Consider the following 26,298-nt stretch of genomic DNA (forward strand, 5'->3'; position numbering starts at 1 on the left):
AAATCAATAAAGTAGATTTACACGTGATAAAAAGACAAATGCAGAGAAAGAGGAGAGAGGGGAATAAGACTCTAGCAATATCTTTAATGCTTTATTTCTTTTAAAAAATATCTAAAACACACGGCTAAATGGTGACATCTGGTTAAAATTTTAATGATAAATATACAGCTCTCCTATTATTTTTATATATTTGTATTTTTTAAAATATCATGACTTTTTTTAAATGACAGAGAACAAAAATAGATTTAAACCATAAAGCACATTGGTCAACCATGAGCTTTGGTGATAGATGACAGGGGCCTTCAAGATTATCTAAGTAATCCTATATTCTAAAGATAAGGTCAATTTCTGGGCCTCAGTTTGACCCACAGAGGTTGAGTAAGTGACTCAAGGTCACATAACAAGTTATCAACAAGTTTATTCTCAAAATCTAGACTTCCTAACTTCTATCCTAACTTCTAGGATAGGAAAAATGAGGGACATGTGATCAAAAACAATGTAACTGAGTCAGGTTCAGAACACGGTTCTACTGTTTCCTTGTTGTCCCTACCCCTACTACTGAGAGATATACAGTATTATTCTCTCTCTCTGAGAGCTTTAAGGATTTTTAATCATCTTTTGTACTCCTTTTCTCAAAACAACTAACATAGCAGAACAACTGTAACTAAATGAGTAAAATTAAGTTCTACATAACTGATACAAAGGTAAACGTTAAGGACCATGAAGCAGTCATCTTAGTAGTTCAGCAGTCAGGTTCACGACCTCCACAGTTAAACTGCTGGGGTTGGAATCCTGGTTCAACCACTAATTAGCTGGGAAACTTTGGGCAAGTTATTTAACCTCTTTAAAGCCTTACATTCCCTCATTTTACAATGGGAATACCCATAATAATACCTACCTCATACAGAGTCTTATAAATATTACACGACGTAACTCATTCAAAGTTCTTCACACAGTTCTTCAGTAAACATTAGCTATTAGTATACGTCATGTAAATAAAGTAATTTAGCTATGAAAAGCAACAGGCTCTTTTGATTGTCATAAAATAAGGCATTAAATGCTTTTAAAAAATTACATTGGCTTTGGTCAGCATCGGTGCTAATCAATTATATGCTTTGCAAATCAAGAGTGTTTTTTAATTAAATGAAACTAAATTAAATAAGCTAGATTTTAAATCATTATCTGTCTCGGGATGAAAACACTTGGGATTAAACTGCTGAAATTTCATTACTCTGAAATTTCAACCTAGTGCAATGTTTCTCCTCAAGTGAAACACTTATGGCCATGGGTAATATTCAAACTATTTAATGCCCATCCACAACAGACACCAGCCAATACACATGACCAGTGCAGCCTGGCAGAACATCGGCCCTGCTTACCCTTAAGGGTCAGGAACTATCGTTTCTAATGGAAAGGATGACCCTCTTCTATGTTTTCTTGTTTTGCTTTTTTTTTAATGCAGAATTGCGACAAACTATCTTATAGGAACACAAAATCTATTCACTGTGCCAGGCCACAAATGAGGGCAGACGATACTTTTACTGTCATTCCACACATCAAGATAGTTCTCCTACCAGCTCCCAGTCTCACCTCCAGGTCACAGCTGTACTCGGTGCCACCTAGGAGGGTCACTTTGCACTGAACAGTTCTGGTCTTCTTGGTGGCTTTCTGAGAGGCCTTCTCTGCTTTTAGCTCATTGGTCTGAACTTCCTTTGTCTCCCTTTTTGCTGCTTCATCTGATTTGTCCTCCTGTATTTCCTTTACCTTCTCCTCTTCTCTCTCTTTACTTACTTCTTCAACAGGCTGTGGAGGAAAAAAATTAAGTTCATACTAAAGGTGACCATTTGCAGAAGGCAACACACAGAAAAGGAAAATCTTAAGTAAGAACTGTGATTGTTATAAACACTGCGAGCCTAAAAGACTTCAAAAACTTTGCCAGAAGGGGTATTTTCCTACATTTTCTTTCCCCCAGTCCACCTCCAATTTTCTCATTTTGCCAATTTGGCAACGTCAGCATTAAATGAGTAAAAGAAACTACGTCCCAGCAACCACAATTTAAATACCATGTCAAATACTATTTCTAATTACAATTTCATACCATGGCAAAACCTAGGCTTCATCAGGCGACCAAAAGGCACACACACACAAATCTACTTCTTCCTATCCACTGAATCCCTAAACAAATCAGATACAAAAGTGCATACTATTTAAAAGGAGAGGTAGAAGGATTCTGAGAGTACCTGTCTAACCCCTGATCTGCATATACAGGGGATTTTTTTTTTTTTTGCTTTATTATTTTGAAAGTTTTAAAAGGAATAACAGGAGAGGGCTGTGGTAGACCCTCTAAGACCCATATTCCAGATACAGTAAGCCAAAGCAGTATCTTAATATAAGATCACTGAAAATGATTCAAAACAAATCCTTTTTGTTAACATGGTTACTCCATCAATGCTTTCACTTCCAATCACTTCTCAAACACACTTTGTGTCTCCAGACTGCTCACCACAGGTTTCTCTTCCTTGACGTCGACCTTGATCTCCTGTTGTTTTCTCTGGGCTGTTTCTTCAGCATCACCCTTGGCCTGCCTTTCTTCTTCAGGAAGAGATTCCTCCTTATCTAAAATCTGCTCTTCCCCAGCAGCTTGGGTAGGCTCTTTTTTATCTCCTCCGTCTTTGGCCACTACTAAGTTATAGGACTTTTGTTTCTTAAGCCACGGGGGTATGAATCGAGAAATCCCCCTGCTCTCAGATGGATCTTTCTCTTTCTTCTGGCGGCGTGGACTACTTTGGCTTTCAGCTGGAGGAGGTGGCTGGGAACCTTTTTCCTCCTCGGGATCAGATGACTGATTCTGCTGATTTTCTGCTACTTCTTTCAGTTTCTCCTTGGTCGCATCTGCTCCTAACTGGTCAGATTCTTTCTTCACTTCAGATGCGGAGCCCACTTCAGTAGTCATGGTCACAGCTTATTCTATAAACAAAACAAAATCACCAAAGGTTATTTTACAAACTCTCCCAGTTTTAGTTTGGAGGCAAGGGGCAGGGTAAGGAAGAGTGGGAAGGGGAATGGCAGAAAGATGACAGGGAGGAAACAAATTTAGAAAAAGAAGGTTCAGAAGCACAAGAGACAAAGGAGACTGCTTCCCTTAAAGTTTATAATTCTCTATCAGAATCAAAGAACCAAAACTAGCACCACAATAGAATTAACTCTCCGATTCTGTACAGAGAAAACTTCAAAACATCAAAAGCTCTAGAAAGATTCCTTTTGTTTGATTTCACCTAGCTATAAACAATAATTCACCCCAAAAATTCAACTTTTTCAGGAAAATTCGATTTTTTCAGGAAAATTACTTTTCTCTATACTTGGTATTCCTTATTCTACAATATGAAAATGTTACTGATAATGCTAGAAAATTCTGAGACACATTTCACTGCAATTTCACACATTAAAACCAAAACTTTTGGGCTTCCCTGGTGGTGCAGTGGTTGGGAGTCCGCCTGCCGATGCAGGGGACGCGGGTTCGTGCCCCGGTCCGGGAGGATCCCGCGTGCCGTGGAGCGGCTGGGCCTGTGAGCCATGGCCGCTGAGCCTGCGCGTCCGGAGCATGTGCTCCGCAGCGGGAGAGGCCACAGCGGTGAGAGGCCCACGTACCACAAAAAAAAAAAAAACCAAAACTTTTTAAAATGTTATTATATGTTATTATAAAAATGAATTTTAAGCGTTGGGGGCTTAACTGCGAGATAACTAAATCTGGAACAAAAATATCTTCTTTTTTGTTCCAATATTAAATCCCATAATTCACCATCACTATTCTAATGCAAAAATTAGTCTTCTAAGAAAGGCACTAAAACTATAATCAAAACTCCAAACCTCCATCCCACCCAACCTCATAGACAGTTTTCCTAGTATATGTGATTATAAGAAAAGTATCTAAGGGTCCCAAACTGAACCAAATGAAGACATCATAGGGGTGGGGGGGAAATGCATCTAATAATCAATCCTATCATAACTAATGAAAACAAAATTGAAATTAAATCTCAAAGTATCTGGCTGTCTAAATTTTACACAAGCAAAGAGGGAGTTTAGAAGAACAGTAGCACCACTGACATAAAAAAACAACAGGCAGGCACTTGAAAAGATGCTCAACATCGTTAATCGGAGAAATAAAATTAAAAACACAATGAAATATCACCTCACACCCGTGAGAATGGCTATCTTCAAAAAGAACACAAATGACGAATGCTAACGAGCATGTGGAGAAAAGGGAACTCTCGTACACTGCTGGTGGGAATGGAAATTAGTGCAGCCACTGTGGAAAACAGTAGAGAGGTTTCTCAAAAATCTAAAAGTAGAACTACCATACGATCCAGCAATTCCACTCCTGGGCATATATCCCCAAAAAGCAAAACACCAATTTGAAAAGATACATGCACCCCAATGTTCACTGCAGCATTATTTCCAATTGCCAAGATGTGGAAGCAACCTAAGTGTCCATCAACAGAAGAATGGATACAGAAGATGCAGTGTATATCTACAATGGAATACTCCTCAGCCATAAAAACGAATGAAATTTTGTCATGTGCAACAACATGGATGGATTTGGAGGGTATTGAGTGAAATAAGTCAGACAGAAAAAGATAAATACTGTATGATATCACTTATATGTGAAATCTAAAAAATAAAACAGATCAGTGAATATAACAAAAAAGTAAGAGACTCATCGATATAGCAAACAAACCAGTGGTTACCAGTGGGGACAAGGAAAGGAGGAGGGGCAGGATAGGGGTAAGGGATTAAGAAGTACAAACTACTATGCATAAAATAAGTAAACTACAAGGATATACTGTACAACACAGGGAATATCGCCAGTATTTTATAATAATTATTAATGGAATATAACCTTTAAAAATTGTGACTCACTATGTTGTACACCTGTAACTTACATAATATTGTACATCAACTATACTTCAATTAAAAAATGAAAAAAAAATTTTAATAAAAAACAATAGGGCTTCCCTGGTGGCGCTGTGGTTGAGAGTCCACCTGCCCATGCAGGGGACACGGGTTCGTGCCCCGGTCCGGGAAGATCCCACATGCCGCGGAGCGGCTAGGCCCGTGAGCCATGGCCGCTGGGCCTGCGCATCCGGAGCCTGTGCTCCGCAACGGGAGAAGCCACAACAGTGAGAGGCCTGCGTGCCGCAAAAAAAAAAAAAACTATAGGCAGGGACAGCAGACACAGCACACTGTCTCCTCTCTTGCCAAGGATAAAAATACTCAAAGGCCTGGCACCCTGACTAATGGGAAATTTCACAGCTATCTTCAAAAGTGGTACAAACTTGAAAAGTTCAAAAAATAAAATACACTTGATTTTTCTTTTTAAAGATTTGACATATAATTCACATTCCATAAAATTCACCCTTTTAAACTGTACAGTTAGTGATTCTAAGCATATTCAAAAGGTTGTGCAACCATCACCACTGTTTAATCCTAGAACACTTTCATCATCCCCAAAAGAAACACTGTACCATTAATAGTTACTCTCCAGCCTCTCCTTCCTGCAGCCCATGGAAATCACTAAACTACTTTCAGTCTGTATAGATTTGCCTATTTGACATTTCAAATAAATGGAATCATACAACTTGTGGCATTTTCTCTTAGCATAACATTTTCAAGGTTCATCCATGTTGTAGCATATATCAGTACTATACTTGTTTCTTAAAATATTATTCACCGTCTTTTGCAAATCATATATCTGAGGAGTCCCGTATCCAGAATATAAAAAGAACTCTTACAACTCAACAATAAAGACCAAAAAAAGAAATTTTCTTGATGGGCAAAGGATTTGAGTAGAATTTCTCCAAAGAAAAAGTGACCAATAAGAACCTGAAATGATGCTGAACATTATTAGTCATTAGGGAAATGTAAATCAAAACCACTATGAGATACCACTTCACATCCGCTAGTATGGCTATAATCAAAGGCAGACAGTAACAAGTACTGGTGAGGTTATTGGAAATTTTGGAACATTGCTGGCAAGAATGTAAAATGGTACAGCCACTCTGAAAAGCAGTTTGGCAGTTCCTCAAAAAATTAAACATAAAGTTACTGCATGACCCAGCAATTCCACTCCTAGGTATATACCCAAGAGAAATGAAAACGTATGTTTACCACAAAACTTGTAAATGAACGTTTCTAACAGCATTATTTATAACAGTCAAAAAATGTAAACAATCCAAATGCCCACCAACTAAAGGATGGACAAACAAAATGTGATACATCCATACAACAGAAAATTAAGTAGTCTTGAAAAGGGAGACTACTGAACCTTGAAAACATTATGCTAAGGAAAAGCCAGATACAAAAGGCCATTTGTATAAAATTTCCAGAAAAGGCAAATCCACAGAGACAAGAAGTAGATTAGTGGTTGCAAAGGGCTGGAAGGAGGCGAGAATGGGAGCAACTGTTAATGGGTACAGGGTTTCTTTTGGGGGTGATGAAAATATTCTGGAATTTGACAGCGGCGATGGTTGAACAGCCTTGTGAATATACTCAAAACCACTGAACTGTAAACTTTAAAGGGGTGATATCTCAATTAAAAAATAGTAACTTTTAAATTGTTCCATACTTGTAATAGGCAAGCATAAAAACATTCATTCAGTCAGTCAGCCTATATTTAATGGGCCCCTACAATATGCCAAGTCCTAGGCACATGAATAAAAGACTACCTTAAGGAGCTAGCAGAGTCGGGGTATAGATAAATGAAGAGCATGCTGCTTAAAAAGCGCAGCATAAACCCTTAACGTGGATTAGGAGAAGAGAGTCATTAGGCAAGCCTTTCTGCAAAAGCTGACATCTGAGTTGCTTTAAAATAATAAGTATTCATTATTCAGGCAAGAGAATCAAAATGGGAAGCACGTGCCAGGCATAGGCAAGGGTGTAGAAACACGAGGATATTCCTCCTGTAGGAAACTACAAGTACTGAAAAACAAAACACTGTACAAGCCAAGTGGGGGCTTGTGAGTGGGGATGTGAGGGAAGGAGGACAGTGAATTGCTGATGATGAAGTAGGAGAAGTAGACAGGAGCCAGAACACAAAAGGTTTTACATGTCACGCTAAGAAAGGTCTGGAGGTTGATTTAAAGGCAATGAGAAGTCATATAAGCACTTTAAGTAGAGGAGTAAAGTAATCCAATTCACATTTGGGATAGCCCGACCTTGCTGTAAAGTACAGGATGAGAGAAAAGAATGAAACAGAAAGGCATCCAGGAGGCTGGTGCTATAATCCAGGCATGATAAGATAATGGTCTGTACCCTGGAGGAAGCAGTGAGGTATAGGATAAGAAATGAATCAAATGGTAAAGACAAAGACTGGACATGACGTGGTGTCTAACTGAAAATAGCAAGTCAAAGAGAAGAAAGAGTCCAGGAAAAGTCCCAGGTTATGAGAGCCTGGGTGATGGTAGAACCATCATAGAAATAGGGAACCCGAGGAAAAGAAGGTCTGGTTGACACAATTAAACTTGATTTTTAGTTCACTGCGACTGAGAAGTCTGCGGCCACTTGACACACAGATCTTAAAAGGAGACCAAATACGCACTAGAGATACAGATTTGGGAGTTGTCATCACATGAGTGATAGCTAAAAGCACAAGTGACATTGACGCCACCTAGAAAAAAAGTATAGTTCGAGCTTAGAGGGCCCTGAAGAGAACCCTTATAACCACCAACAGTTAAGGGCCAGGCAGAGGGAAAAGGCATAAGGGTGAGAAGAAATACACAGTGAGACAGGGAGATCAGGGGACAGTAATGTCCTTGAGGGCAATGCTACAGAAGAGTAAACAGTTACGTACCTATAACATACACATGTCCAATCTTACATCTTATTCTTATGCACTTGAAGTTCAAAATCATGTCTTCCAGTAAGACCCTCAAGAGTACTTGAACCGGCTCCATATTGCACAGAAAATCTTTTTTCCTTCTTTAAGGTACCATTTTACAGGTACCAATTAAGTGGAAAATATTATTTACATTGATCATGAAATGACCAAAGTTGACTTTCAGCACATATTCTCTAATTGCATTTTGAGAGCTGAATCAATACCCTGGTAAAATTAAAGCAAAAATGCCTCACACTTGTCTGAGCTAACCAAGATAACTGGCAGCTCTCTAATTACTTTGGCTGTGAGAAACAATCTGGAGACTGATCAACTAAAGCTGATTTTGGGTCAAAACATTTCAGAAGCCATGAAATATAAAACTAAAGTTCCCACTATTATGTTAAAAGCATTAATATCTGCATTTTCATCCTAAGCTCTATCACTCACTGCTTACTGGGTCAGACATCACGCTTAGGATTTCTGCTCCTCACAACATCCTACAGGGTAGGTATTAGTCCCACTTTGCGGTAATAAATGAAAGAGTAGAAGTTAAGTGACTTGCCCAAGGCCACTGAATGGAGGACCACACAGCTGTGCACACCTGTGCTTTGTAACGCAGTCACAACTCCACTGTGTATGAAACAAGGAATCAACCAGAGCCCTTGGCTTAGTCCTCAAAGAAGATTCACGCCAGTCTGTCAAAACGACTACAGAACAACATGAATCTATTCCGTGATTTGCTATAATTAGCCCTGCCCCTCCCCCAAATAAGAAATATACCAATGAGTTCCCACCACCAAGAAAATCATATTTAAAGGTTATTACCTGGCCATGTAATCACAACTGGGCTGATGGATCAAAACCAAAGACAAGGGCTTCCCTGGTGGCACAGTGGTTAAGAATCTGCCTGCCAATGCAGGGGACACAGGTTCGAGCCCTGGTCTGGGAAGATCCCACATGCCGCGGAGCAACTAACCCCGTGAGCCACAACTACTGAGCCTGCACTCTAGAGCCCATGAGCCACAACTACTGAGCTCGTGTGCCACAACTACTGAAGCCCACATGCCACAACTACTGAAGCCCACGTGCCACAACTACTGAAGCCCACGTGCCTAGAGCCCGTGCTCCGCAACAAGAGACGCCACCACAATGAGAAGCCCACGCACTGCAAGGAAGAGTAGCCCCCGCACGCAGCAACGAAGACCCAACACAGCCAAAAATAAATAAATAAAATTAAAAAAAAAAAAAAGACAAGGTGCTACTACAGACACAAAGAGCACAGGTAAACCACACCACACCACTGAGTCTCACAAGGCAGTCCTCCTCAACCACAACTGTACTTGCAAGACTTTTAAGTTTTATGAACTTTAGAGCTGAGCAGTGCTGTCCATGCAAAGGGAAATTACAAGATAAAATACAATGGAAATGGCTAATTGGATTGTAAATATTCAACAATAAGGGTAGATACAATTTATGTAAATAAGTACATTCTTAAAATAGTTTCAAGAGATCAACAGTGTTTAAATCAAACCTAAACACCATCTTCTTTGTTGACAAAATGGTTTCTTGAACAAATTACCACCATCAAGAAAACATGATTATAGCACATCAGTTTACCATAATTATCATGCCTGTAGCGCTCAGAGTTTCCAATGTGGATAAGCCTTTAAATACCACTGCCCACTAAAATGGAAACTCCTGCAGCGGAACACAAGCCCTCTACTAAAATGAAAGCCCCCTGAGGGCTGGGATCTCAGAGTCTTTCTCTTTTTTTCACTGCTATGTTCCCAGCATCTAGACTGGCACATAAGGGGTACCAGAAAGATATTTACTGAATGAGTATTGTGAGATCATCTGGCCTAATACCCTCATTTTATCTTAACAACACGGAAACTGAGACTCAGAAAGACTAAGAGATTTGCCTGAGATCACAAAGCCAGGTGGGCAAAGCCAAAAACAGAAAGAACTACAGTTTCCCAAACTCAAGCAATGCTCATGCTCATTCCACTAAGCTTTAATTACAAATCTAAAATTCATCGTTAGTATCGTTATATAACATACTAAGTAAAGACCTCTCTACTTATCAGCAACCAAAAAGAACACTGCTGTGAACAGCCAGCCCATTAGACAGTCATGTGGTTTTTAACACAATTACCATGTTGGCATGCTCCATCCGGATTGACAAAAGTGTTCATTATTGTAACAGCTCCGTGAGAAAAAAGCATGCATCATTTAACACACAACCAAGCAGAAAACCATCGTCAGTAGAGAATCAGCACTGTTCAGGTATGGAGCTGTGTTATGAGAAACTATTCTTTTTTCTGATGCTTAAAAAAGGAGGTAAGTTCCAAGGTGCTGTCACTACCACTAGCTTAAACCACCTACCCTGTAACATTGTGCTGCTGGAAAGCGCTAGCCCTTAATCAGAGCGCACAACTCTACACACTCATACAAAGAACTTCAAGCAAGAAGTTCATGCTAATTATTGGGTCCAGATGTTTCCTTAAAACCTTGAGAGAACCAGTGCTACTCTAAGAGACCTCACTGTGAATAAAATCCCTGAACAGGGTAGGTGCTGCTGCCAGCTGAGTGGCTCCCATCCTCTGCTGAGATCACAAGCAACAGGAGGTCTTTGATTTCTATCAACAGAGCTCAATCCATTCGTTAGGGGACTGAAGATTTACAAAAGGGGGAAATACGCATTTCTAAACTTGAAAATGCAGGTATGGAGAGAGGCTTTCCTTTGAGTTTTGAGGCAGGAACAAAATTGTGTGACAAATAACAATTAAACTTAAAAAATACTGGCAACGTGTACACAGTTCCAATTCGGTCATTTTCCACTCTGACAAATCCTGTTTTTATCCGTCGTGTGACCGGGCAGAGGATATGGTGAGCCACTTTCTGATACCTACGATCACTTGCTTATGTTCATCTCCCCAAACAGACTGTAACCCAAGAAAAGGGCTTTTAATAGCCCCACGACCTTCCCTTAAAGCGCTGTGAGAGAAACAAAACAGCAACCCCAAGAAAGGAATGATTCAGCAACCACCTAACTCTGCTTAGGAAGTAATAAGAGTGATGCTTCTCAAATAACAGCCAACATGTTTTTAAAAAGGGAAGGAGGGGGGCTTCCCTGGTGGCGCAGTGGTTGAGAGTCCGCCTGCCCATGCAGGGGACACGGGTTCGCGCCCCGGTCCGGGAGGATCCCACGTGCCGCGGAGCGGCTGGGCCCGTGAGCCACGGCCGCTGAGCCTGCGCGTCCGGAGCCTGTGCTCCGCAACGGGAGAGGCCACAACAACAGTGAGAGGCCCGCGTACCGCAAAAAAAAAAAAGAAAAGCGAAGGAGGGAAAAGGAGGAGGAGGAAAGGGAGGAAACAGGAAAAAGAAATATCTGGAGAGGGAGAAGGAATAACAAAAACAGGCAGGCTGAGAGCTGACTGCAAGTAATTCCTCTCCCTTGTAGGTTTATTTTTCTTAAGTGTCAAAAGGTCTAGAAAATACTATATCCCATATCCAAATAAGTACAACTACATTCCAAAGGGGCTGTTATGTTAGTTTAAATTATCTATATGGTGAGGATAAACAAGAGTTACTTTTTACATAATTCAATGCTGCCCACCCTAGTTACCTTAATAACACATTATATCGCTTGTTTGGTTTCTTTAAAGGGTAAAGGACCTATAAGAGAGACAGAACTATTTCTATAAAGATATAAGCAAACATCTGGTTTAAATTAAAACCACATATACAAAAGATACGAAACTGTAGCCCTTTACTAATTCAAGTCTAGGCAGGATCGGGTTACATTCAGAGCATGAATTTTCCTCCAACCTTTCTACTTTTTAACAGAACTCAAATTTTGTTCAGCTTTTCTCGCTTTTCCCGCTGCGTGCCAGTGGAGGCTGACTCCAGGTCAGGCCACAAGGTAATGGTCTGCTGGTCTAGGGCAATCATGGTAGTTCCCCTTCCCTTTGCCAAAAAGACAGGTAAAAGGTCTGCTGGTGGGGGCTCCTGGGGAAAGATTCCTCCTTCTAAAAAGAGACCCTCTTCTTCTTCTGAAGACTGTATACATGATTCCTAGAAAGGCTGTTACCATCTTGAATAATCCATGAGACGGGAAGGTCTAAAGACAAAGTAACATATAGTAGAGGGCATTGGCGAGAGGGTCACAGAGAAGAGGACCAGCCCACTGCGCGTGCTACACGTGGCCAGGTCCAGCGTTTGAGCTTCCTGTTATGTGAGATAACATACTCCCCTACGGTTTAAACGATTAAGCCGGGGGTGCGGTTACTTGCAGCCACTATTAGCCTCTGTGTAACCTGAGTAAGCATTAGAAAATAAGCCCTAAGAAACTGGGAGCACATGCAGAACCATCTCAGTTAATTATTACTCCCCACTGCGTTTTACGGCCCTCACGCCTGAGAGCCATGGTTGTCGAAATGTTCCACTTTTTTCAGATGCTCCATTTTTAAAAACTTAGTATTTGAGTTAATGTTAGTGAGATAAACCATTAATTCTTCATCCTAACAACTCTAAATAAAAATGAAACAAACTAAACTATCTTAGAGTTCAAAGTGTAAGGTTCCCCTCCTTCATATATTGGAGAGGAGGGTATATGAAAACCAAGGCAGGGCTTCGCTGGTGGCGCAGTGGTTAAGAATCCGCCTGCCAATTCAGGAGGACGTGGGTTTGAGCCCTGGTCTGGGAAGATCCCACATGCCGCAGAGCAACTAAGCCCATGCGCCACAACTACTGAGCCTGTGCTCTAGAGCCCACAAGCCACAACTACTGAGCCAGTGTGCCACAACTACTGAAGCCCGCACACCCAAGAACCCTCGCACCGCAATGAAGAGTAGCCCCCGCTCACCACAGCTAGAGAAAGCCCGCGCGCAGCAACGAAGACCCAACACAGCCAAAAATAAGTAAAAATTTTAAAAAAAAGAAAACCAAGGCATTATTCTCTACAATGTCCAAGTCAAATAACACCCAAGATAATTGCTAACAATATTATTTGTTAATAGCAAGCCCCTGCTGTTCTCATCAAGTCAAGAAAGAAATGTGTGCCAGGCAGTCTCCTCCACAAGCAGCTAGGTCATCCTAGGAAGAGCTGCCCTTCCCTGGAGCTCAGTATACCAGAGGCTGTGCATAAATCGTCAAGGGTCACAATACTGCACATCATTCTCATAATCAAAATGCATATAAACCTTGTCATATGGGGCACTGTGACAGCACACTCTCACCAAGTGACAGAGACATCCAGAACACTGCTGGCTCTTCATTAATCAACTACGCACACTGAGTTGTATGGTCAGAATTACTGATGAACTGCATTTGCTCAAATTCCTTCTCTCAAATGGGGCCCTGATTTTTGTAAAGGCCAGAGCTGGAGCTACATTCTTTGTGTGCGAAACGAACTAATCTTTGGATAAAATAACATGATGATTTGGAGATGAAGTCTGGGAACTAAACAGACCAGGATTAGAATTCCAGCTCTGTTTCATACTAGCCACGTAACCACGGACAAGTTATTTAGCGTCACTGAGTCTCATCTTCCTCATAAGTGAAACAGGGATATTAATACATACCTGCCCGGTGACCCTAAGGATTAAATGAGATGCTACACATAAAGTGCCCGGCACATAATAAATTCATAATAAATGGCCGGCCACTGTCATCATATAGGGATTCTATAAAAGAAGGGACTGTATTTGTTTCTTCACTAATGGTAGAATCAACAGTAAGGACAGAAATAACAATAAATAATGATAATATGAGCTATCAGTTGAGCGGTATTCCAGAGACTCTGCGTGTCGCAATTCCTTTAATTCACAACCCTCTGAGGTAGGAACTAAAATTACTCCCACGTTGCAGATGAAGAAGGTAAAAGGAGGATAAATAACATGAGCAGAGCTACACAACCGATAAATGGAAGAGGCAGGACCCAGACCCAGGCCAGCCAGCTCCAGAGACTTCAGGCAATCCTGCCACCAACCCCAAACAACTTCACTGTTCTACAACCAGCACCTAGCATAATGCCTTACAGTTCATTACTTGCTGAAAAACAAAAATCAATAAGCTATTACTACCATTTGGTAGTTTACAATCCTAAGCGACATGTTCTAATTGAGCCCCTGATAAGTTTTACCCACTTTCAGGATGTGGGTTATATCACTATCTAAGCCCCTTCTTTCAAAACAAATGTTTTCTGAGGACTTTCATAGCCTAGGTACCAGAGATCAGCAATACAGATGAAAGAAGCCCACTCCCAGCCTAGTGGGGGACAGAGGTACCAATATTAGCATTAACATATATTTAAACCACTTGTCACTAATTCAGAAATTTTGGTAATTTAGATTTCGAAATTAGTTTTGAAAAGCTGACATGGTTTTCTTTAAAACTACCACTGTCATCTCTTCAGGAAGTCACACATGGGAAAGCTTGGTTAAACACTCATAAAATACAAACAGGCATCATAATTTTTAAGGAGCACTTAATTCTCACTCTCAATTGTATTTGCTAGAAACATGTTTGCTCTCTAGCAAAACTTAAGTAATTTGAATAAAAAGCCAAATAAAATAGTACTGATTATAAATTCCCTCAACATCAAAAACTCCAAAACAAATTAAGTCGGCTAGGCTGACCAACCCCCCGCAATAGGGAAAAAAGTGGCTACTGGATGAGTACAGAGTTAACAGGAAGAAAAGAAATACAAGGGACACATGAACCCATGAGAAGATGCTTACCACACCCATAGTAAAATAAATACAAGCTAAAAATTCAGAATGGAAAAATCCAAAAGCTCAGTTATGTAATCATTGATCAAGACTATGGCAACAGAGGCATTCTCAGAGAGCTACCAGTAGAAGAGTAAAATTATGTACGGATGATTCACTCTAACACTGCCTGTAACAGCAAAAGATCAATGTCCATCAATAGGTGACATTATGCTAAATTCATACGACAGAATACTGTGCAGCTATAAAGAATTAAAAAGAGGAAGGTTTCCACTCCCGTTATAGAAGTATCTCCAAGTTACCATGTTAAGCATAGAAAGCAAGATTCAGATGGCACATATGATATGCCACACCTTGTGGGTTGAAAGCAAAGCGTGTGGGAGGTGTAAATATGTGAACCCACATGCACATGTTTGCCTGTATATGCATACAGAAAATAGCAGGGATTATGGGGAATGGCGGTTGACCCTGGGTAGATGAGATACAAAGGAGCAGATACGGAGACAAAGTTTTCACTGAGCAGAAGTCTGCACAAACTGAAGCCCATAAACACTTTAGTAGGAAGGCAATACTTACGCATTAAAATATCTTACGCATTAAGTGAACCCAGCACAAGTGGTCGGCTTCCTTGGAGACAACCCGAATGCCACACTGCCACAAGTGACGGTGTCACCTTGCCCTGTCACATAGTTCTGGCCTCAGAACAGTCTGGGTGCAAAAGCCTTCCAGTCTATTCCAGCTTAGCAGCAGCATTAAGATAACCTAAAATGAAACTCATTTCCTGGCATATGATGTTTAAGATTATCTCTATATCCTCAAAGAAACCGATTTCTGCTAACCTCCGATTCAGCATACTTCACAAACCCACCTCTTACCCTGTACAGACTGCTCTCCAAAGTGGGACAAGCTCAAAACCTAAGCTTTTAGAGCAGCCAGACACCTTTTAAGAAGTATATCAAGTATCTATTAAAAATACAACTTATAGCTTTTCCTAATAGCTCCTTAGGAAACCTTGCTAGCTTTTTATCCTTCTCCTCAGCGTGGAGTTAAAACAAAAAGCTGTCTTTTGCGAACAATACTGGTGCCTATGCAGGTAGGCCAAAAAGATTATTCCTAAATTCTCTGCTGGAGGAGTTGGAACAGGGAACTTGGAAACAGGTATCTCTGCAAGTTGAGGAAATGTTTTCAAAGGAAAGTAAAACAGAATGGGAAGATTCTTACTAAATTCCTAAGCTGGTCACACACAAACATCTCCAATCTTGGTCAGCAGTTTCCTCACTTATAGGGAAAGGCAGGAATAAAATTGGCTTGACCAGCGCAAGGATGTCATGTTTCCTGTCTACACCCCTCCCCTGGCCACCATCTGCTCCTCTGCGCCCATGAAGGGGGGAATCTTCTGTGCAGATGAGTAACTGCATGTTCCCAGTGCACTGTTGTTATGCATCCGGTGGCTTCTCGATGTCTTTTGTGATGTTTCTAGTGTTCAGTGAGCATTTCTTTGGACCACCATCATTAGATAGAACATTCTAGAGAGAAGAAAAATACACTTATGTGCAGTTTCTTCTGATAATGTCATAACCAGGCTCAAAACAGAGCAAAAACACCACCAAAATTCCCTCCTGGTGGTTACAGATACCAGGGAGTATACTTTGTCTGAGCTCATCCCACAACTACCTTCTGCATGGGATTCCTACTCAGCCCCATCGGTAAACTCACTTAGTATTAAGTGGTAATCTACAACCAGTCTAATACCATTTTTCTATGAATCGAACTCTAAATTCTTTAGCTAAAAAAATGACAGCGGTTCGGCAGGCTTTTCCCAAATAAGCTAACGACAAATCCACCAAGGTTAACTGCACAGGATAAATGCACAGGCTGCAGACGCTGCAGTTTAATAGGTCATAAGACAAAAGCCTGTCAGACTCAATCAACTCCCCACACTATGACAAGGCCACCAGGCTGGAGCCTACACTGATCTCGCGCTTTCAAATCCTCTTCTCCATAAGCTTTGGAATGCTGCAGTTGACAGGCGTAAATATCTAAACCTTGTCAAATATAGAATTCACTTTTTAAGTTTTGGTCATTAGCTCTTCTGCCATTTTACAATATTTACAGCACTGCCAAAGAGTTATGTCAACGCATAGCATGTATTTTTAAAATATGAGACTATAAACTGAACGATTTTTCTCGCTTAGGTAAGCAGATCCCAGTGTTGACGCCAGTCCTCCAGTTGGTCAGCAGAAGGTGCCGTAGACTGTTAGCATGTGGACCCTACAAGCCTGGTATGATAAAAGCAACTTTCACCAGGCGGGAAAAGTTGTAACTACAATGGAATTACAGACATGCCATTTGGAATGCTTAAAAACTTTTTTCCCCCAAGTAGTTCTACTGTGAGCATTGGTTTAGTTCAAAACTACTCAGCAAAAGCTTCAAATAACTACTTTTTAGGTGGGGCTGGCCAGGACAAGTTTTTACTTTGGCTAAATATATTTGTTTCTTTGGAGGTAAGATTCTCAAAATTCAACATCTGTAAACGTGACTTGGTGGAGGAGTCTGCTAGAGAATATGCCAGGCATTCAACCCTTGGAATCCACCAAAAATTTCAAGCCAACAAAATGTCAAAGTTTAAAATTTCCCTTTCCAACTTTGTGATCCAGCTATGACGTTAAACTATAGGTCATCAATATACCATACAACGTGCAATGGAACATTCCAAAGGAGATGGTCCACAGGGGAGGTGCGGGTCCTATGAATGGCTGTCCAGATCATCAGCATCAACTCCACAGTCATCTATTCCCTCACCCGAGTTGCCAATAATTTGAAAAGACAATTCTTTGTTGAACCTAAAAATAGAAAACTTAAACTTCACAAGGATACATGCACCCCCCAAAAAAATACTAGGTAATTACCTCAGTCTTATAAAAACATTCCCTGCAGTGTCAACAATAAAGAAGGAACTTACAGAGGTCATCTGGCCATCACAGTAGTACTGCTTTTCACTTTGTTAGAAAGCAGCATCAAAGCAAGGTTCTTTTTGAAGGAAGGTTGTTAGACTGGTAAAGTATATCAAGAAAAAGCATGAAGACGATTTTTTCTAAGTCTGGATGCTTGAATCTGGGCAACACGGTGAGTTTTCACATTTCTTCAATGTGACAACAGATTAAATATTCAGTAAAAGATGTTGATACCTGTTATTCAATTAATATTTACTTAGGCTGTGACAGCATTAAAACAATATACAATTCTTGATAGTTCTTAATGGCCACTCATCTGCAGATTCTAAAAACAAATTCAAATCTCTGCTAGCCACAATACATTTTTTTAATCAAAGGAGTTAATTTATAAAATGCTTCATCTTCATGCTAATTAAATTGAAATCTATCATCCTTTAACATGTTAAAAAAAAATAACTGTACACTATTAACCTTACATATAGTCCTCACTGTGCTTTAGGAATAATTAACTTTCATATAGTGTACTGTACCACTGAACAAATCAATTGTGAAACAGCAGGGCAAATATATAAAACCAGCTGGCTTCATTATTCTCATAGGTCAAACCTAAAAAAGCAATTATGTTAAAGATAACCTAACAAAATTCAACATTTGAATTTTGCAAATAAATGGTCTAAAAGTACATACGTACGTTTCACAGTGCTTGGTTCAAATATAACTGAATATATTCCCTTGCCAGATAGTACACATAATCAGATTCCATCTACTCTGTACATTAGTATTATCCAAATTTTCAGTCTCCTCGATACTGATAGTCCCAAAGGCAAACTTTCTTCAAAAGCAAAAACAAACAAGCATGTATCACCAAACCTAACTGCTACAACAGAAATTTCCTAAAAATCTCCCCCTTCAAATACATACTCAGCTTTTAAAAAAGTACATCGAGCCCGTTGTCTGCTGTTCCCTGTCATTAGAAGACTCGAAAGCTGATGGAAATCCAGCTTCCAACAGCTTAATGAGCAAGACCGGCCCCACCCAGGCCAGACCCTGCTGGAAAAGGGCATGCTCAGTAGAAAAGCCCAGCTAGGTTCCAAGTTACTTCATTCCTCAGCTAGAAAATCCACATGGGTCAAAGAAACAGTCATCCTCCTGCTGCCGGTTCTACCCACTAAAGGAAGAACATTTTACATAAAGAATAGTTTTAACGGTACAATTGTAATCCTATGATTATAATTGCTTACTATTCTACTACTGCTAGGAATTCTTTCCTCATTTTTTTGTATCATGTTTACATTGCTTTGGGTTTGCACCCCTCAACTTTGTTTTTATTTCGTGTCGTTTTAATCCACCCATAAATAGACACCAAAAGTACTGATACATGTGTACCACATATAGTCTAATCAGCTTTATTTATAAACTGATATATACATTTTGGTATTGAAAAACCACTCAAATATATAGATATTTCATTTTTAAATCTTGAAAACTGGATTTTGATTCATTTGTAAAAGAATTTGCTTATTCACTCACACAGTATTTAAATGGAGGCTCATTTTAATCTAGATTTATAGGTATCATCATATAGTTACAAAGTTGATAAAGCCCTGTCTTATTATTATACTGTCATCCTAAACTGAGCAATGATGGATACAAAAGGTAATCCTACATCCATTTGTCATAATACAACTACATATGGAAGCAAAAACTTAAAGTCACTAAAGGAAAATAATTTAAGATTCAGGTCAGAGAGATCTGAAAAACAACCTATCTTCCTTTATTCTACAATACCAACACACACCCCCCTTTACATTTCCGCAATTTAAATTCTGCTTGTTTTTTCCCCCAGAATAGATATTTACGTTAACAAATCAGGACCAAGATAGTCAGACCCTTTATGGCTGGATCCACGTATGCATTTGTATAACTTGACCCTGCTACTGTACCACACTGCTCCCCTAACAAGCAATTCTTAAGTCAATGAGTATTATATGTTCACATTAACCTACCATAGTCTTAAAAAAAAAAAAAAGAAAGATGTTTTTTATTACCAACAAAACACATTAGATACTTAAATAAACAAGGTGTCGCTCCCAGAGAAAAGGTAAGGTTTGCTTTACAGGAACTTAATGAAAATATGTTTCAGTAGCAGCTCTGAAGAGACTAACCTCTGTCAAAATGAACAAACATAAAACTTAAATTAAAAAAAAAAGACATTCTATATAATGGAAGTAAACTTCACTATCCACCCACCACAAAGTTTTCACTGGTTCACAAAAGGGCAATTTGGTGAGTTTTTTAGTAGAGCCAATTTTATTCAATTCAAAGCATCTTTTATTCAGACTGTATTCCTCCTACATTGTTTAAATGCTGTATTTTTTCAATAAAAACCGCAGTAGAATGGCAGATTTACTTCAATATGCTTACTTGGAAAAATACTGGCTCCAAACCTTTTTCTAAAATGTATTGCTCCATAGAATGCAGAAGTCTCAGAACTACTGACATGAGCACTGGATCCAGTGAAGCTGACATCGGTAGATCTCTACAATCTGTCCCAGGCATCTCTCATCACCCCTGTGCCTCCTGCCTTCCTAACTCCCCTACTTCCATCGACTGAACTGCATCCCCCCAAAATTCATGCATTGAAGCACTAACCCTCAAAGTGATAGTAGCTGGAGATGGGACCTTTGAGAGATAATTAGATTTAGATGAGGTCATAAGGGTAGAGTCATCGTGATGGAATTAGTCGCCTAAGAAGGGACACCAGACAGCTTGCTCGTTCTCTCTCGCTCTCTCTCATCTCGCCATGTGAGGACACAGAGATCAGGCAACCACCTACAAGCCAAGAAGGGGGTCCTCACCAGAAAATGACCAAGCTGGTACTTTGATCTTGGACCTCCAGCCGCCAGAAGCATGAGAAACAGACTTGCTGTTTAAGCAAGAGAATATATGGCCTTTTGTTATGGAAGCCCAAGCTGACTAAGGCAGCTACTTTCTTAATTATAGAACCCAATGCTACTGCTCAAGGTCTTCTGCTGGCTTCAATCCTGCCCATAAGACATCAGAATCTCATTGTTTGAACAAAGGTTAAGAGAATTAAGACAGAAGGTGAGTTCTGTGGCACTATGTTTTGGAAAAAGAACAAACCATTAATACAGTGGATAAAAGAGAACCCAGAGAATTTAAATGAGTTTCCAAACTCATACACCCAATAAGTGGGAGAGCCAGAATTTATACCAATTTGGTCTGCCTCAAAGCCTACTAGTGGCGCTGGTGGTATAGTGGGGAGCATAGTTACCTTCCAAAGCCAATGCACTTTTCCACCAATGCTGCATTACCTCAATTTCAACACCCTTGCTTTCCAAATGAGTAAATTAAACCCAAAGAAGTGAAATAACTTATAAATAAGGTTACTCAGTGGGTTACTGGCAGAGAAGTTACTGAATACAAACGAGGTCCAGTGTCATTTAAATTATTTCCAGTAAGATTTTAAACACGTTAAAGTACATAAAATACTTATGCTGAAACATCCACAAATGTCTAAATATAAAAAAATTGTTCATATGAACGTGTATCCATTACACCTGTCTTAGAAAGATCCTAAATAGCCTCGTTTTGACACTGTTTTGTTGCTCCATTAAAAAGGGAAATTAGACGTTTATCCTCAGAATATTATATTTTAAGTATTCAAGGGAGTTGGCTGGGAGCAGTGGGGGAGGAGGGGTTTCCTACATTTGTATATGTGAGTTTGATGTGTAAACAGAATCAAACCCAGTATCATAATTTCTTGACTTTTTAAAAGTGTCCTGGGACTTCCCTGGTGGTCCAGTGGTTAAGACTCTGCGCTCCCAAGGTAGGGGGCCCGGGTTCGATCCCTGGTCAGAGAACTAGATCCTGCATGCGGTAACTAAAAGAGCCCTCACACGGCAAGGAAGATCCCACGTGCCACAACTAAGACCCAGCGCAGCCAAATAAATAAGTTAAGTAAGTAAATAAATAAATATATATGTCCTACTTCCTGCCTTAGAGGAAAAGGAATGGAACTGAATAAGATGGGGAGGATGGAATAACCTGATGGTCACTCAAAGCTCCAAAACCATAAGGGACACAAACTCTGTGCAGAAAATAAAGTTCTCAGTGTCACAGAAAGACAATGAGGAAGATGGTTCCTTTCAGTCTCCCACCTTTATTCATCCAGCCTCCATTTGAGAAGCAATCATCATCTGTCAAACCAGAAAAAAAGCAAACACAACTTTCTGGCATAACCCTAAAATAACCTAAAAAGTACTGCAAAAAATAAAAAACCACTCCTCTGTTTCTGACTCTACTGATTTTACAGAGAATCCAACCTTCCTATATACCAATCATCATGCAAGACTATCCTTCCTGAATAAACATGGAGAAAAGTTTTACGACTCTCTCAATCTGGATGAACTTCAACTGGTCTATGGAATTTTCTAACAGTCCACGTTTCGTAGGATCATTGCTATCTGGTGTCAACAAAAGAGAAAAAAACAAACCAAACAAAAAAACAAAACAACCACTACACTACTTCCACAGCTTCTATGCCGAAGTTATCTTTTGACCACACACCAGCGCAGTTTAACTTCTCTCAGGCTCTAAACCCAGAATAATTTGCACAACTGCACATGAGCCATTCACAAAGTCTCTTTCCTACCACATTTTCTAAAATGTAACGTTAGAAAGTATTACAGATTTATGAGACTCTGGGAAAGAAAAGTTCTGTATGACCCCAGATTTTTACAGGGGGTTTGGAGAGAGAGCAGGAACAGGTACAGGAGGGAAGAAAAAGAATAAAGGGATGGTGGTTGGGAATCTCTAAACAAAAAGTTAATGTTTTGAAACCATCTAAAAAGTGTTAGGACAAAGCAATAACTAATCCACCCCCCTTTTTTTTTTTTTAACTTCAAAACTCAAAAGCATCACTATTAGAATTACACATTCAGACCAGTACAGTAATCCAGCATTTACTTTAAAATGTATTATTTTCATTCCACTTACATCTAAGAAACATTTGCTGAGTTCCTCCTTCACTCCAGACACTGGTCTAAGCCCTGAGGATTGGAAAGTTTTCCCCACACCAGCCCTCAGGGAATTCACAGTCTAGCAGGGAAGACAGATATATAAACAAATAATTATACCACATGTGATAAGGGCTATAACAGAGGTACAGGAAAGACACAGCAAAGTGGACAATTCCCTTGGGGAGGACAAAGAAGGCATTACGGGATTACAATGTTTAGGCTCATTCGTCTCTCATTTAAGATGAACAAATGCTACAGCTAATAACGTGGCAATGACCCTCCTTGCCTTACAGATTAAAAAATAAAAGTACTTATCACAAAGCCCGTCACACGCAAAGCAGAAACAAAGATCATACTAGCACCTGTGCAACACCCTACATATGACTGAGCAAAATGAGGTTCTTATAGAATAAAGAAATATAGAACCAAAAGAGACATCAGCATTTATGTACCTCTAGTTCTTGCCTTTCATACACAGGGAACCTGAAACCCAGAAGTTAGGTTACTTGTCCAGGTTACACAGTAAGTCAGGAGCAGAACCCAGACTAGATGTCAGATTCTGCCTAATAATTCCATTGCCTTTCCCTATTGCAGACTGCCCTGCCCGGATGTGAAGGAAAGGGACGAGACACTGTTGAGGAGACAACCAGCAATAGAGACCCTTTATGGCTGTCCAAGGCCCAGAAGAAACAGAGAGCCCTGATGCTAGACATCCAGCAGACCCCAAAAGCTCCCCAACTCTGCCCCACCCTCTAGACCCAAGAAAAATCCTACACCTTCCCACTCCCCCCAAAATTACGTTTCCGAAATAAAGAGGTCGTTGCCGAGAAATTATTTACTCTTCCCAATCTGCAGCAACGTTAAATTCATGCTCCAACACTGTGGACGTATCTCCATGTTGTCACTTAGCTAACGAAGTCTGTAAAACGAAGGTACCAGGAGATAACCTGCCTATATAATTGGATTCTTGTGAGCATCACAGGATAGCCACCACAATAGCTACCGGTAAAGTGCAAAATGCTAAATGAATGCAAATTACTATTAAACACAGAATTTCAATCATCAAAAACATTCATCTAGGCTTTCTCCTCAAAATGGTTGAATATATCATTACATTTATTCTTACAAGTCAAATATTAACCTATAGTAATCTTCGACCATTTATTTAGGTTTTTTACTCAACTTGTAGAAGGAAAACTGTTCCCCCACCCTAATCTACCCTCCATCATTTCCCTTCTTTTCTTTCTTTCCCTTTAAAATGGCCGCTACGATTTCCAAGACTCCCTACTAGAACCACATAAACATCAAACCTGTCAACACAAGTTCTTTTCAAAAACATGTTGTAGAAAGTTGAACACTTGAGACAAGCCGGGGAAATGTTAAGGTGTATGCAACATGCAGTGCACAGCTACACGTCATGCCCTAGGGAGGTACAACCCCATCTAGGGGTCTCCTCCTCACTTCACCTGCATCATAGCCAACCTTCAGCCTGATATCTGCCATCTACATGGTTTGGGCACTTGTCTGAGAATCCAGTGTACTTCCAACCCTCCACACTTTTATTAGCTCCATAATTTGAAACCGTAGCTCCACTCCTTTCTTTCCGTAGCTTCATCTTTAAAACTTACCCCTCCGAACTTGGATTATGAAAGAAAACCCTAAGCACAAGTGCTAATACATTCTCAAGCCACAGCCCCTACCCATCCAAAACAATAAACCAAGATACAACATTTATATTTACAACATAAACAATAAACAACATTAAGCTAGCGTATTCACCATTACCTGTGCCTATGAGATCTTGAATTCTGTACTTTTAGGTTTTGCTAAGATTTGTTCATCCAATGAGGAACTGCTCTTTGCCTACTGATAGCTGCTGACAATACACACCTGCGTAAAACTTGGCTCCAGCAGCGCAAGAGAAGAGTATTTAAATAAATAACTATATCCCAAAGAGAATAAGAGCTAAAATATAGGCATAAACATTTCAACAGTACAACTGACTTGACGAGGGAAGCATCCTGAGGTGACATTTGAGCTGACCTTGAAGGAGAAGGGGGAGCTTACTGGGCCGATTGTAAGCGGGTAGAAGCACACCCCTCACCATTGGAACACTAAGTGAAGGGCACGGAATCATGAAAGATAAAAGCACTGCAGGGTTTCCCTGGTGGTGCAGTGGTTGAGAGTCTGCCTACCGATGCAGGGGACACGGGTTCGAGCCCTGGTCTGGGAAGATCCCACATGCCGCGGAGCAACTAGGCCCGTGAGCCACAACTACTGAGCCTGCGCGTCTGGAGCCTGTGTTCCACAACAAGAGAGGCCACGATAGTGAGAGGCCCGCGCACCGCGATGAAGAGCGGCCCCCACTTGCCGCAACTAGAGAAAGCCCTCGCACAGAAACGAAGACCCAACACAGCCAAAAATAAATAAAGAATTATTTTTAAAAATAGACTACTGTGTAGATAATTTTAAAAAAAAAAAGAAGAAGAAGAAGTTCAGGTTGCGGGAAGATATATATGTACCAGAGATGTTCTGGTTGTTTTGTTTGGTGCAGGCTTTTGGTAGGAAAGACAAAGTAGGGAGAGGTTTAAGATACAAAGGAGAAAAAGGAAAATGAACGTCAGGTAGTTTAGAAGAGAAAGAAAAACGATCAAAACCTCGAGAGAAGAGTTTAGTCTTGGACAGCAGGAGGGACACCTCTAGCCTGGAGACCAAAGAGAAGGTAACTGGAAATATACATGGGCTGGAAGAGGAAGAGGTTTAAGAAAGCTAGAAAGACAGCAGTGCACCTGGAGTCCTACTCTCCTTCCCAAATAACTTTGATAACTTTGGAGCATTTAAAAGAGGGGGAAAATAAAACAAGACAAGAGAAAATATAGTCAATCTCCTAAAATACATTCATTAATAATTCTCTTAGCATTCATGTCAACATAGGATTCAAGACGGGTTAAACTGAACAATTTTCAACATGACAAGTTATTGGCATTGTAAACATTTCAAACCTTGGCGTGCCCCACATAATCTGCTGTCTTCTAATATATAAACTGATTTGTAAATCAACATCTATTAAATTACCAAGAATATAATAAAATGAGTGCTATCTTCATATCTTCTGTATAGAGGCAGAAAAAGAAGCTAAAAAAGAAGTCACTGAAATCACAAGGTTTGGAGAGGGGTATTTTGTTTTGCTTTAATTATAGCATGTGCCAAGGGCTTGGCTAAATCTATTTTACAAGATACAATAACTATAACTGTAATTCCTATTCTCAAACTGTGAAGGCTATGTCTCAATAAGATGTCAGTTTAAAAGACAAGACAATAAAGACCACGGTCACCACCAGAACCCCATAAGAATATGTGAAAGCTTATAAAACAAAACTCCTTTTATAGAGTTGAATCCTTTCCAGGGTGGGTCTTTAAGACATTCTGACAGTACACACAAATACTATCTCTGGAACAAAACCAAAAAGGCACAGCTGCAAGACATCTTCCACTGCAGTTATAACTGACTCAATAGCAGTCCTTCCTTTGAGCAAGAGAGTCTATGAAAGCCAGAAGCAGAGCTATTTTCCCCTACAAACTGCTTAGTAGAATCACTTTCTCCGAATCCAAAATTGTAGCTTTATTAAAAAGCTAAAACAGACAACATGCAAGTACAACTTCATAATAAATTTATAAAAGAAAATATAAATAAA

General features: G+C 40.0%; 1 protein-coding gene across 12 annotated transcripts in view; it reads right to left on the minus strand.

Annotated features, from left to right (window-relative positions):
- EPB41L2 (erythrocyte membrane protein band 4.1 like 2) overlaps nucleotides 1–26,298 on the minus strand; it is a 214,776-nt gene that overhangs the window by 109,174 nt on the left and 79,304 nt on the right. For 11 of the 12 annotated variants that reach the window (XM_082668532.1, XM_082668529.1, XM_082668528.1 and 8 more), the window contains 2 exons: nucleotides 2,504–2,967; nucleotides 1,591–1,803 (listed from right to left, as the gene is read on the minus strand). In XM_082668532.1, coding sequence (XP_082524658.1) covers nucleotides 1,591–1,803; nucleotides 2,504–2,953 — 663 coding nt within the window. In that variant the 5' untranslated portion in view covers nucleotides 2,954–2,967. Of the gene's footprint in view, nucleotides 1–1,590; nucleotides 1,804–2,503; nucleotides 2,968–18,482; nucleotides 18,566–26,298 lie in introns of those variants that run through there. The other variant, XM_082668534.1, reaches the window with a different exon arrangement.

Source organism: Grampus griseus, assembly GCF_964374135.1.
Source record: "Grampus griseus genome assembly, chromosome: 13".
NCBI lineage: Eukaryota > Metazoa > Chordata > Mammalia > Artiodactyla > Delphinidae > Grampus > Grampus griseus.